This window comes from Meles meles, chromosome X (assembly GCF_922984935.1).
Source record: "Meles meles chromosome X, mMelMel3.1 paternal haplotype, whole genome shotgun sequence".
NCBI lineage: Eukaryota > Metazoa > Chordata > Mammalia > Carnivora > Mustelidae > Meles > Meles meles.
In genome coordinates, this window is record NC_060087.1 from 132,462,486 (window position 1) to 132,476,398 (window position 13,913).

The following is a 13,913-nucleotide window of genomic DNA, read 5'->3' on the forward strand; positions in this document are numbered from 1 at the left end:
CGCCGAGCCCGCAGAGCCACGCAGAGCCCCGCCGAGCCCGCAGAGCACCGCCGACCGAGGCCCGTCGCCGAGCTAGAGCGCAGCCGAGGCCCAGCATGCCGGCCAAGAGGAGCCGTCCAGGGTCGTCCGGAGGCCAGACGCAGGCCCGCTCCCGCGCCCGCTCCCGCACCGCCCGAGCCGAGCTGTCGTTCTCCGTGAGCCACGTGGAGCGCCTCCTGCGCGAGGGCCGCTACGCCCGGCGCCTGGGCTCGTCCGCGCCGGTCTTCCTAGCGGCCGTCATCCAGTACCTGACGGCCACCGTCCTGGAGCTGGCGGGCAACGAGGCGCGGAACTGCGGCTCGACGCGCATCACCCCGGAGCTCGTGGACATGGCGGTGCACAACAACGCGCTGCTCAGCCGCTTCTTCCAGTCCACCACCATCTCCCAGGTGGCCCCGGCCCACGACTAGCGGCCGCCCCGCGCCACACGGCCGCTCGGCCCGCCCGCCCCAGCCGGGCCTGCTCACCGCTGGGGCGGCCCGGGGCGGGCTGGGGCCTCGGGCCCAGTCCCTCGCAGTCCCGACAAGGGGCTCCAGAAACCCGTGTGTCCGAGAAATAAAAGCCAAGGAAAGAAACCCGCGAGCGCGCGCGTGTGTGTGTGTGTTTTCGCGTGTGCGTGCCCTTCGGTCACTCGGTGGGCCACCTGCTTCGGGGACGTCCCTCTCGTCGGAAGGACGAGGCAGGGTCTGGCTGGGGCCGGGGAGGCACACAAGAGCCGTCCCTCTCGGGGGCGGTGCAGGGGGTGGCCCCGGGTGGGACAGGCGGATGGGGGGGGACCGAAAAGCCGTTTCTCTCAGGGACAGTGCAGGGGGGTGGCCCCAGGTGGGACAGGGCGGATGGGGGGGGGACCGAAAAGCCGTTTCTATCAAGGACAGTGCAGGGGTTGGCCCCGGGTGGGACAGGCTGGATGGGGTGGGGGGCACAGAAGAACTGTTTCCTTCGGCGACGGTGCAGGGGCGTGGCCCTGGGTGGGACAGGCTGGATGGGGGTGCGGGGCGGCGCTGGCGCCCCCGAGACCCCCACATGAGCGCCGAGCAAGCCAGAGCCCGGGACAGTCCCGGGAAGGACGGGGTTCCTGGGGCTGCAGCTCAAGGCCAGGACCGCGGCGCCGTGGTGGGGACAACGTGCCAGGGCGACCCCCCGGGGGTGGGACGGAGGGGTGGACACACCTGTCGGCCTGGACTCTGGGAGGGCAGGGCCTGGGAGCGGGAGGGTGAGGAGGGACGGTGCGGGGGAGGCGGGCGGGGAGGGGCTGGGTTGGCCACCGTGAAACGTGCCGACTTGGCGGGGTGGACACACTTGGGGCTGCGGGCGGGGAGCAGGGACTCGGCCCTCGCGAACCATGCGGACTGGGCCTTAGGGCCACGTGGCGCCGCGGCTTGAGTTCCGCTGGGCTTCCGTTTGGGGACGCTAGGGGACGCCTGTACTAGCAACCCGGGCCAGCAGGCCGTCGCCTGGCAACAGCCGGCCCCCGGCCAGGCCCCGCCCCAGGACTGACGATTTGCATAGACGACGCCCCCCCCCTCCCCCCCCCCCCCCCGCCAGGCGAAGCCTCTCCCGGTGGATCCCGCGCTTTTGCCTAGTCCCAGCACAGGTACGCGGAGTCGTGTGCCCCCATCCCCACCCTCTCGCGTGGTTTCATGCCCCCCCATCCCCGAGGCATCGCGCCCTCCCCTTCCCCCTCACACAGGGCGAGGCCTCTAGTCTCAGCTTTCCTGCGTATGAAGTTTGCCTCTGTTGAGGCTTTTCCGGAACTTTAATTTGCATTCATAACTTGCACTAGAAGGTAGTGTCTGCAAGCGGGATTAATAGGTGAGTATGAGACCTACGTTTTTTAGTGTTATTTCTTTATGCCTTATGTAGTTTGAATTTTTATTAAGAAATTTTATGGCTACTGCTTTCCTGCAAGGGTAGTGGTGTTTTACTGTAACTTTAATTTCTTCATTGTTATAATAAGAGCAGATGAGATCGAGTGTTCAGTATGGTGTGGCCGTAGACTGTTATAATGACAACATAACACCTGCCCTCCATTTTAGATAGTGATTAGAAGAGTTAAGGAGCAATTAAATATATAAAATATTATATGCGTACATGTGTGTATAATAAATAAAATACATTTTAAAATTATAAAAATATAGTGCTAAAATAAGAATTTACTAAGACATGATTGGTACTGTATGCAGTCCATGAAATTTATTTCTTTTGTGTTTTTTATTTTATTTTTTGTATTTTCCAATAAAATCAACCTTTTTGGGGCCCAGTTCTATGAATTTAGCACCTGCATAGACGTAAGTATCCACCACAGTCAGGACATGGAACAGCTCCATCATCCCAGAAAAGTCTCTGGTTTGGTACTCCTGTCTCTTTTTAGTTGTGGTCCTTTTGGTTATTAACACTTGTTACGAAGAGCCTGGGGTAAGAGTGTTGCATGGTGAGCCAAGGTTCAACAAAGATTGAAAGGAAAAGGGAAACAGAGAGGTATATTATTCATACCTCCTAGAAGTGGTACTCAGCATTTCTCGACCAACACATCGGGAAATCAAGGCAGGGCACAGGCAGAAAGGGGCAGCAGTACCTGGGGCATATGCCTTACTAAAGTTCATGGGTGAAATGTTTCTGGGGGTTCTGGGCTAAGGCTGGGTTGACAAACAAAAAAGAGTGGTGTTTTGGTAAGTTCTGTGGGAGTCCTATCTAAGGGATCCATAAAGGGAGGAGCTGGGAGGCAGGAGAGACTGTTTAACACCAGGGGCACTGGGAGAGTCATTATCAGGTGCTTACACCTACTTGGGACTCTGCAGGTTGTCATCTAGGGCATGCGTCTGCTTAACCTTAAGGCCCCTGTTCTCCATCGCTGTTGAACTGCTTCTCCCACAATACCTTGTAAATATGTTCATCCAGTATGTCACCTTTAAAACTGACTCCTTTTACTCAACATATTGCTTTTGTAGTTTATCTAGATTGCTCATCTAGAATTTATCAATAGTTATTATTTTTTTGAAGATTTTATTTATTTATTTATTTGAGAGAGAGAGAGAGAGAGACAGTGAGAGAGGGAACACAAGCAGGGGGAGGGGGAGAGGGAGAGGTAGGCTACCTGCTGAGCAGGGAGCCCAACTTGGGGCTTGATCCCAGCACCCTGGGATCATGACCTGAGCCGAAGGCAGACGCTTAACGACTGAGCTACCCAGGTGCCCATCCCTCTGCGTTTTGATAAATCCATCTATCTGTGTAACCACCACCCAAAGATCTGGGATAGCACAGTTCATCACTGCAAAAACAATTCCCTCCTGTCCCTTCAGAGTCAACACAACCACTAGTGACCACGCCGACAGACTTTCTGTATCTACACCCAGGCACCCCAGTAGTTATGTTTTGTCAGCAAGTATTATTCCATTATATGGATATAACACATTTTGTTTAATCATTTGCATATTGTAGGACATTTTGGTTTCCACGATTTGGAAATTTTGAATATACTGCTATAAACATTTATGGATAGGGTTTGTATAAACATAAATTTTCAAGAATAAATGAAACAAGATAGGATCGGGATGGAGATAAACCATAAGAGACTCTTAATCTTACAAAACAAACTGAGACTCTTAATCTTACAAAACAAACAAATCTTACAAACAAGCTGGGGGGAGGGGAGTTGGGAGGGGGGGTGGGGTTATGGACATTGGGGAGGGTATGTGCTATCCTGAGTGCTGTGAAGTGCGTAAACCTGGCGATTCACAGACCTGCACCCCTGGAGCTGATAATACATTATATGTTAATTTAAAAAAATTTTTAAAAAACATAAATTTTCATTTCCCTAGGGCAAATACTAAGCATTCAAACTACTAAATCAAAAGGTCCCTCAGTCCCCTTACCAATCAACCTCATCTTCATTTCCTACAGGTAACCACTAATCTTATTTTTTTTTTTAAGATCTTATTTATTTATTTGACAGACAGAGATCACAAGTAGGCAGAGAGGCAGGCAGAGAGAGAGAGGAGGAAGCAGGCTCCCTGCTGAGCAGAAAGCCCGATGTGGGGCTCGATCCCAGGTCGCTGGGATCATGACCTGAGCCGAAGACAGAGGCTTTAACCCACTGAGCCACCCAGGCGCCCCCACTGATCTTATTTTTTCCTACCACATACTAGTTTTGCCTGTTCTAGAACTTCAGATAAATTGAATCAGGCGTGCAAGTACTTTCAGTGAAGCCTTTTTTAAGATTCATCCATATTTTTGCATGTATTATTGATCCATTCCTTTTCATCATTTAGTGTTATTTAGCTGTATTGATAAACTACACTTTATTTATACATTCAACTGTTGATGGATATCTGGATATCTGTTTTTAGTTTTTTATTGTTATGAAAATAACTACTATAAATGTTTATGTTCAAGATTTTGTATGCAAATATGGCTTTCATTTCCTGTGGATAATTCCTTAAAGTGGAAGTGTTAGGTAATAGGTTAGCTGTATATCTAACTTTATAAGAAACTGTTTAACTATTTTCCAAAGTGTTTGTACCATTTTACACTTCCACTATGTGTGAGGGTCCCAGTTGTTCCATATCCTTGCCAATATTTGGTGTGGTCAGCTGGTTAGTTTTAACCATTCTACATTGGGTAGATATATAGTCATACCTCACTGTGGTTGTAATTTGCAATTAACTGGGGAACCTGTGTGGCTCAGTTGGTGGAGCATCTGCCTTCAGCTCAGGTCATGATCCCCAGGGTCCTGCCCAGCGGGGAGCCTGCTTCTCCCTCTCCCTCTGCCTGTTGTTCGGTCTACTTGTGCTCTCTGTCTGTCAAATAAATAAATAAAATCTTTTAAAAAATAATAATTTAGAATTAACTAATGATGAAAGATATTGAGCACATTTCAATTTTCCAAGAGAGTGATGTTAAAATTTCCAACATGATTATAATTTTTCTGTTATCTAAATAACCATTCCTGGAGTGCCTATGTGGTTCAGTGGATTAAGCCTCTGCCTTTGGCTCAGGTCATGATCTCACAGTCCTGGGATCGAGCCCCGCATCAGGCTCTCTGCTCAGCAGGGAGCCTGCTTCCTCCTCTCTCTCTCTCTCTCTCTCTCTCTCTGCCTAGTTGTGATCTCTGTGAAATAAATAAATAAAATAGTAAAAAAAAAAAAAAGAACCATTCCAGTTTCCCTAAGCCTTCTCTTTTTGTGGTATATATTTATACATCCTTTCACTTTTGATTTTTCTGTTTTTATATTTGAAGAGCATCTCTTTTTAAAATCTTATTCTATTTTAATAACACTTAAAATGAGATCTATTCTCTTAATACTTTTTTTAGTATACATTATTGTGGACTATAGGTACAATGTTGTATGTCAGATCTCTAGAACTTATTAATCTTGCTTATTTGAAACTTTATGCCCATTGATTAGTGACTTTTCATTTTGCCCTCCCCTCAGGCCCTGGTAACTACCATTGCACTTTCTGATTCTATGAATTTGACTATTTTAGATACATCATAAAAGTGTAATTATGGGGGCACCTGGGTGGCTCAGTGGGTTAAGGCCTCTGCCTTCGGCTCAGGTCATGGTCCCAGGGTCCTGTGATCCAGCCCCGCATCGGGTTCTCCGCTCCGCGGAGAGCCTGCTTCCTCCTCTCTCTCTGCCTGCCTCCCTGCCTACTTGTGATCTTTGTCTGTCAAATAAATAAATAAATAAAGTGTAATTATGCAGGATTATGAATACCAGCTCTGGCTATGTGACCAGTTATAGAAACAGGGATTGTAATTGACATGAGCATTTTTTCCTTCATTTATTATCAGTATATTTGTGAGTTTGCATGCATAAAATATCCATTTTCTTCCCTCTTTTATCCTCTTATTATATAATATAGGGCACACTGAATTTGTATCATAGTATTTAAGCATTCTTTTTTCTTAAAGATTTTATTTATTTATTTGACAGAGAGATAGCACAAGTAGGCAGAGCAGCAGGTAGAGGGAGGGGAAAGCAGGCTCTCCACTGAGCTGGGAGCCCAATGTGGGACTCGATCCCAGGACCCTGAGATCATAACCTGAGCCAAAGGCAGCCACTTAACTGACTGAGCCACCAAGGCACCCAGTATTTAAATATTCTTAACTTTACATCATAGTATTTAAGTTTCAGTATGTCAAGGAAAAGAGTAAATTTTACTTAAGGACCATGCATCCTCTATCGGGGAAAGGATTATTGGTGTTCTTGGTTGTACACGGGATAGTTGCACCATGTTAGGTCTAAGTAGAACCTTGTCACTAACTTTTTTAAAAAGACCTTATTTATTTATTTGACACAGAGAGAGAGATCATGAGTAGTCAGAGAGGCAGGCAGAGAGAGAGGGGGAAGCAGGCTCCCCGCTGAGCAGAGAGCACGATGTGGGGCTCGATCCCAGGACCCTGAGATCATTACCCGAGCTGAAGGCAGAGGCTTAACCCACTGAACCACCCAGACACCCCTTGTCATTATCTTTAGTAGGAATTTAAGAATGTTTAAAGGAGATGGGTGTGGGTGCCAAGTTGATAAAGGGTGTACTTGTGGTGGTTAATTTTATGTGTCAACTTGGTTAGGCCATTGTATCCAGGCATTTGGTCACCCATTACTCTTGGTGTTTCTGTACGGTGTTGTGTAGTTGAGATTGATATTTAATCAGTGGGCTTTGAGTAAAGTGTATTACCCCTCCCCTGCATATGTCAATGGGTCTCGTGCAATCAATTAAAAGCCTTAATAAAAAAAAGGCTGACCTCCTTGGAAGAAGAGAGAATTCAGCCATTAAGCCTGCAAACTGCCTTTGTACTCCAACCGCACCTCTTTTCTGGGTATCCAGGCTGCTGGCCTATCTTGCAGATTTTGGGCTGTTCAAGTCTCCACAATCATGTGAAACAATAACTTAAAATCAATCTATATGTAGATACAAACATACACATGTATATGTATGTATATGAACACACATATAAACACAGAGATTCTGTGGATTTTCTCTGGAGAACTCTAATGCTGCTCATATACACAACACCAGGCTTTCTGATATCCCTCCCCTCCATGTCCCCAAAACAAGGAGTTAGAACAGAGGCCTAGCTTTTCCTTAAACCCAACCCAAATAATATTGCCAGTCATATTCCATAACTCCTAAGCATTCTAGTCCTTAAACAGTAAGGCAGTGGCCAGGCCCACAGTCCAGGTTTAGAGGAATGTACCAGGAAAAGCAAAAGGACAAAGGAGGATACACCCTACCCGCTTTTGCAGTAAGTTAGACTAGGCTTCAAGGGCTCCGAAAGGCCCTTCCAGGCAGCCAAGGGAGAGCATGGGAATGGTAGCTGAATCTGTCTCGATGGGCCTCTCTTGTACTCACTTACCTATTGCTTCCACATTGTTGAAGTAGAGGTAGTAAAGGTTATCCTGCGAGTCCCACCCATTTTGAGGCGCTTAAGGCATGGTGAGCGCTCAACATGTCCCCCTCCCCCCACACACACACTGAAGGCAAAACAGAAATCTGCCAACCCGTGTCCTTCAATGGCACCCCAAAAGATTACTAGAGCGTATCATGCTTAGTGAAATAAGTCAATCGGAGAAAGACAACTATCATATGATCTCCCTGATATGAGGACATGGAGAAGCAACATGGGGGGGTAGGAGATAGGAGAAGAATAAATGAAACAAGATGGGATTGGGAGGGAGACAAACCATAAATGACTCTTAATCTCACAAAACAAACTGGGGGTTGCTGCGGGGAGGTGGGATTGGGGGAGGGGGAGCGGGCTATGGACATTGGGGAGGGGAAGCGAACCATAAGAGACTATGGACTCTGAAAAACAACCTGAGGGTTTTGAAGGGTCAGGGGTGGGAGGTTGGGGCAACCTGAGGGTTTTGAAGGGTCAGGGGTGGGAGGTTGGGGGAACAGGTGGTGGGTAATGGGGAGGGCACGTTTTGCATGGAGCACTGGGTGTTGTGCAAAAAGAATGAATACTGTTACGCTGAAAAAATAAATAAAATGAGAAAAAAAAAAAAAAAAAAAAAAAAAAAAAAAAAAAAAAAAAAAAAGATTAGTACTGTGCACAGCTTCAGCCTAGAGGATGCATTTTCCCAAAGCCGAATGACTGGAGAGGGAGATTATATTCTTTTCTTTTTTAAACATTTTATTTCTTTATTTGACAGAGAGAGAATTTACAAGTAGGCAGAGAGGCAGGCAGAGAGAGAGGAAGAAACAGGCTCCCTGCTGAGCAGAGAGGCCAATGCAGGGCTGATCCCAGGACCCTGAGGCCATGACCCAAGCAGAAGGCAAAGGCTTAACCCACTGAGCTGCCCAGGCGCCCCAGGGGTTCTTATTTGTATGTGGGCCGTTTGGGGGAAGAGAGCCATGTCCTCCACGGATCCTATCATGTTGTTTCCCTCCCACCGTCTCGGCAGTACGTTGTGGGGCGACAGGTAACTCGTGGTCAACTTAATGCCTAAGGAGGCAAGAGGAATAAGATCAAGGCAGAACTGCTAGGATTCCTGTCTTTTACTCGGACCCCCTTCCCTTCCCCGCCGCCCGCCCGCAACCCCCCCTGCCCCCCGCCCCTCGCCCCAAAGGCCAGGGCAGATGTACGAAGTTCTGCCACGAGCCCAAAGTCCCTTGGTCGAAGTGGTTCATCAGATGCCCTGTCCCGAGGGGGAGACGGCTTCTTGCAGGACGAGGTGAAGGAGGTGATTCTGCTCAGCACTCAAGAGCGGCCACATCTCCACCTGCAGCGACTTGACGGCCTCCGTGTCCTTCTCGTGGGTAGCCATGACCAAGGACTGGAGCAGCAGGAACAGCTCCTCGGGAAGCTGGCCCCCGCTCTCCTGCCCGTGGCTGTCAAAAGCCTCCCAGGAGTACTTCTCCAGGGTGTGGGCATGCTCCGGCAGGAGCTTGGCGGGCGGCGGTTGCAGGAGCAGCAGCAGCAGCACGCGGGACACCTCGCAGCGGACCAACACGTCCGCGAAGGCTCCGAGCGTGGCGGGAGAGGAAGCGCCGGGCGCGGAGGCGGCGCTGGGAGGGAGCAGCGCGGCGGCCACGGCCGGGGCGGCGCCGGGGCCCACCTGCTGCCCCGGGGCCCGCGGCAGCGGCGGCGGTGGGGGCGGCGGCGCCGGCGGGGGCGGATGCACCGGGTGGCTGCCGTGCTCCCGCGCCAGGCGCTGCATGCGCGTGAAGACGGCCAGGGCGCCGTTGTAGTCGCGGGCCAGCAGCTGGCAGGAGGCGGCGTCGCCCAGCGCCTGCAGCGCGGCCAGGGGCAGCTGCGGGAGCTGCAGCTGGGCGGCGCGCTGGAAGTGGCCGGCGGCGGCGGCCGGCTGGCCCAGGTCGCGCAGGGCGGTGGCCAGCTCGAGGCAGAGGGCGGCGGCGGCGGCCGGCTGGCCCAGCTCGAGGTGCAGGCGCACGGCGGCGCCCAGAGCGCTGGCCGCGGCCTGCAGCGGCTCCCCGTAAGCGGCCGGGCAGACGAGCCGCTGGCGCGCGTCGCGCTCCTGCCGCAGGAAGAGTCGGGCGGCCTCGGTCAGCGCCAGCGCCTCCCCGGGCCCGTGAAAGAGCGCCTGCTGGCAGCGCGCCACGGCCAGCTGGCACCAGGCCGCGTAGGGCAGGCACTCCTGGGCGCGCAGCTCGCGGCCCAACTGGCCAAACTGCTCGCCCGCCTCCGCCACGTTCGGCTTCCGCAGGAACCGCTTCTTCAGCTTGTTGGACACCTGGCGGTAGCGGGCCAGGAAATCCCCAGCCTCGGGGCCGGGACCCGCGCCGCCACCCAGGCCAGCCGCGGACGCCGCCATGTTCGTCGCCCGCTCGCTGACGCAGTCGGCGGGGCGCGGCGGCGGCGCCTGGAAGCGACGCGCCTGCAGTCCCGCTCGCTCCCTGGAGGCGAGGCGGAGGGAGGGGGAGGCCGCACCACCGCGCGTGCGCACGCGCCCTGCCGCGCCTGCGCTAGGAAAAGCGCGGGATCCGCGGCGAGAGGCCTCGCGGGGGGAGGGGGCGTCGTCTATGCAAATCGTCAGTCCTGGGGCGGGGCCTGGCCGGGGGCCGGCTGTTGCCAGGCGACGGCCTGCTGGCCCGGGTTGCTAGTACAGGCGTCCCCTAGCGTCCCCAAACGGAAGCCCAGCGGAACTCAAGCCGCGGCGCCACGTGGCCCTAAGGCCCAGTCCGCATGGTTCGCGAGGGCCGAGTCCCTGCTCCCCGCCCGCAGCCCCAAGTGTGTCCACCCCGCCAAGTCGGCACGTTTCGCGGTGGCCAACCCAGCCCCTCCCCGCCCGCCTCCCCCGCACCGTCCCTCCTCACCCTCCCGCTCCCAGGCCCTGCCCTCCCAGAGTCCAGGCCGACAGGTGTGTCCACCCCTCCGTCCCACCCCCGGGGGGTCGCCCTGGCACGTTGTCCCCACCACGGCGCCGCGGTCCTGGCCTTGAGCTGCAGCCCCAGGAACCCCGTCCTTCCCGGGACTGTCCCGGGCTCTGGCTTGCTCGGCGCTCATGTGGGGGTCTCGGGGGCGCCAGCGCCGCCCCGCACCCCCATCCAGCCTGTCCCACCCAGGGCCACGCCCCTGCACCGTCGCCGAAGGAAACAGTTCTTCTGTGCCCCCCACCCCATCCAGCCTGTCCCACCCGGGGCCACCCCTCTGCACTGTCCGTCATAGAAACGGCTTTTCGGTCCCCCCCCATCCGCCCTGTCCCACCTGGGGCCACCCCCCTGCGCTGTCCTTGATAGAAACGGCTTTTCGGTCCCCCCCCCCATCCGCCTGTCCCACCCGGGGCCACCCCCTGCACCGCCCCCGAGAGGGACGGCTCTTGTGTGCCTCCCCGCCCCCCAGCCAGACCCTGCCTCGTCCTTCCGACGAGAGGGACGTCCCCGAAGCAGGTGGCCCACCGAGTGACCGAAGGGCACGCACACGCGAAAACACACACACACACGCGCGCGCTCGCGGGTTTCTTTCCTTGGCTTTTATTTCTCGGACACACGGGTTTCTGGAGCCCCTTGTCGGGACTGCGAGGGACTGGGCCCGAGGCCCCAGCCCGCCCCGGGCCGCCCCAGCGGTGAGCAGGCCCGGCTGGGGCGGGCGGGCCGAGCGGCCGTGTGGCGCGGGGCGGCCGCTAGTCGTGGGCCGGGGCCACCTGGGAGATGGTGGTGGACTGGAAGAAGCGGCTGAGCAGCGCGTTGTTGTGCACCGCCATGTCCACGAGCTCCGGGGTGATGCGCGTCGAGCCGCAGTTCCGCGCCTCGTTGCCCGCCAGCTCCAGGACGGTGGCCGTCAGGTACTGGATGACGGCCGCTAGGAAGACCGGCGCGGACGAGCCCAGGCGCCGGGCGTAGCGGCCCTCGCGCAGGAGGCGCTCCACGTGGCTCACGGAGAACGACAGCTCGGCTCGGGCGGTGCGGGAGCGGGCGCGGGAGCGGGCCTGCGTCTGGCCTCCGGACGACCCTGGACGGCTCCTCTTGGCCGGCATGCTGGGCCTCGGCTGCGCTCTAGCTCGGCGACGGGCCTCGGTCGGCGGTGCTCTGCGGGCTCGGCGGGGCTCTGCGTGGCTCTGCGGGCTCGGCGGGGCTCTGCGGGGCTCGGCGGGGCGCTGCGAGGCTCGGCGGGGCGCTGCGGGGCTCGGCGGGGCTCGGCAGGCTCGGCGGATCTCGGCGGGGCTCAGCGGGGCTCAGCGGGGCTCGGCAGGGCTTAGCGGGTCCCAACTTCTCCAGCCACCCGGTCGGGACTCGGGACTCGGGCCCTTATGCCGCCGTCTCCTAGCGACCACGGGCCGACCCCTGTCATTGGTCGGGGGCCACACACTTCGGGACACGTGGATCTGGTGAGGTCACCGCTTTCCCATCGGCCCCTGCCGGGAGCTCGAGCCCGCCGAGAATTGGCGCGAGCGGGAGCCTGCTCCCCTCCCCCCCTCCCCCACGGCCCCCCACGACGCCTCTCGGAGGAGATGGAGGCTCACCTTCCGCCCCACTGGGAGGTCCTACCCAAGAAACCCCAGCCGGGAGAGGGCCTCGTGGCCCCAAGCAGACCCTCGACATGCGGGGCGACCCTCGACGTGCGGGGCGACCGTCACCCCTATCTGGCTCCACAGCGTGGGCCCCGCCCCCAAAAGAAAGCCCCGCGCCTGGCGGGCAGACGCTCCCCACGGCGCCCCCCTCCCTCCCCGCCCGCCCCCCACCCCACCCCCGTAGCCCCGCAGGCAACCCCTCCTCTGCTTCCTGCCCGGACAGATTGGCCTCTTCTGGAGACGGACCTAGAGATGGGATCGTCAGACGAGGAGGTGGTTGGGGCTGCGGGGCTGGGGGCGGGGGGGGGGGGGGGGTCTGTCGGGCTGCTTTCCCTCGGCACCCACGTTTTCACCCGGTTCCTGCACGTGGTGGCGCCCCTCTGCGCCTGGTGTCTTCTGATGGCTGTGCACAGGAGGCCACGGCCCGGAGAGACCACGTGTCGTGGACCCCGGTCTTCAGGGGACAGGCTTCGAAGGGATGTCCACCTCCGGGCCCACGGGAACGGCGCCGCGGTGGACGGCCGCCTGCACGGTTCTGTGTGAGCACCTGTTTCCCGGGCCTTGCCCTGGGCAGCTAGCAGCGGGGTCGCGGGCTCCTAGGGTCCTTCCCTGGCTCACTTCCCGAGGAGCTGCCCGGGTGGCTCCCGCCGCAGCCCGACCACTCCCCCATCCCGGGAGCAGTGGGCCAGGGGCCCGGTTCTTCCACGGCCTCGCCCAGACTGGTCATTTCCCGCTCGGTCGGTCTTTCTGGGGCCTAGAAGAGCCGTCCTACTGGGGGCGAAGTGGCATCTCACGGTGACTTCGCCCCCCCCCAACCCCGCCCTCTTAGAGAGGGAGCGGAGGAGGGGCAGAGGGCGGCAGAGAGAGGGAGAAGCTGAAGCAGGCTCCGTGCTCGGCGCAGAGCCCACCCACCGTGGAGCCTGACTCGGGGCTGGGTCTCACGACCCTGAGAACAGGCCTGGCCCGAGCCAGGTCCAGAGTCCGCACGCTCCACCCGCCGAGCCACCCCGGCGCCGCTCCCAGGGCTTGGGACTTGCACGTCCCCATGGCCAACGATGGGGAGCGGCTTCCCACGGGCCTCCTGGACGTTTGCACACGCGCTTTGGAGGAACGTCTGTGGCCCACGGGCTCGGCCCGGCTGGGCCCGCCTCTTTGTGGTTGAGTTCAAGGTGTTCTTTAGGAAGAAGACGCCCTTGTCGCCTCTGTGATTGGCAAACGCTTCTCCCACCCTGGGGCAGGGGTTTCGGCCTTTCCCGGCCTACAAGGTTCCTCCTTCTCCCCCTCCCCAAGTCTTCCTCCTCCTCCTCCTCTCTCTCGTCCCCTCCCCCTCCTCCTTCTCCCCCTCATCCTCTCCTCCCTCTCCCCTTCACCCTCCTTCTCCTCCCCTTCCTGCTCCCCTCCCTCAAACCCTCCCCATCTTCCTCTCCTCCTCCTCCTTCTCTTTCCCTCCTCCTCCTCCTCCCTTCCCCCTCCTCCTCCTGCTTCTTTTGTGGCTATGCTTTTCCTACCCCATTTAAGGAACTCTTGTGTAATAGTTTCTAGACAGAGCCCTTTGGTGCACAAACAGTTTGGGTTTGGCTGGGTACAACTTACCCTTTGTTTTTCTCCTCCCGCTCCTCCCCCTCCTCCCACCCCCTCCTCCCCCTCTCCCTCTTCCTCCCACCCTCCTCCTCCTCCCTCCTTCTTCCTCTTCTCTTCCTCCTCCTTTTTTTGTGGCTATGCTTTGGCTGCCACCGTATTTAAGGAACCCTTGCATGACCAAAGCCACCAGGATTTACATCGCTGTTTTATACGAAGGGTTTCATAGTGTCCTCGTTTACATTCAGGCTTGTGAGCCATCTGGGGGGTTCAATTTCGGTTTTACCCTGGACTCCACATTCTTTCTCGTGTCTGCAG

General features: G+C 56.6%; 3 protein-coding genes across 3 annotated transcripts; 1 reads left to right on the forward strand and 2 right to left on the reverse strand.

Moving 5' to 3' along the window:
• LOC123935563 (histone H2A-Bbd type 2/3-like) lies at positions 1–449 on the forward strand. Its single transcript, XM_045996501.1, has one exon. The coding sequence runs from the start codon at positions 96–98 to the stop codon at positions 447–449; it is 354 nt and encodes a 117-aa protein (XP_045852457.1). The 5' UTR covers positions 1–95.
• A 7,786-nt stretch (positions 450–8,235) lies between these two features.
• Positions 8,236–9,906, reverse strand: F8A3 (coagulation factor VIII associated 3). Its single transcript, XM_045995393.1, has one exon. The coding sequence runs from the start codon at positions 9,819–9,821 to the stop codon at positions 8,676–8,678; it is 1,146 nt and encodes a 381-aa protein (XP_045851349.1). The 5' UTR covers positions 9,822–9,906; the 3' UTR covers positions 8,236–8,675.
• Positions 9,907–11,129: 1,223 nt separating this feature from the next.
• Positions 11,130–11,483, reverse strand: LOC123934531 (histone H2A-Bbd type 2/3-like). The gene has a single exon (XM_045994695.1). It carries the CDS (start codon positions 11,481–11,483, stop codon positions 11,130–11,132), a length of 354 nt encoding a protein of 117 aa, XP_045850651.1.
• Positions 11,484–13,913: the final 2,430 nt, after the last annotated feature.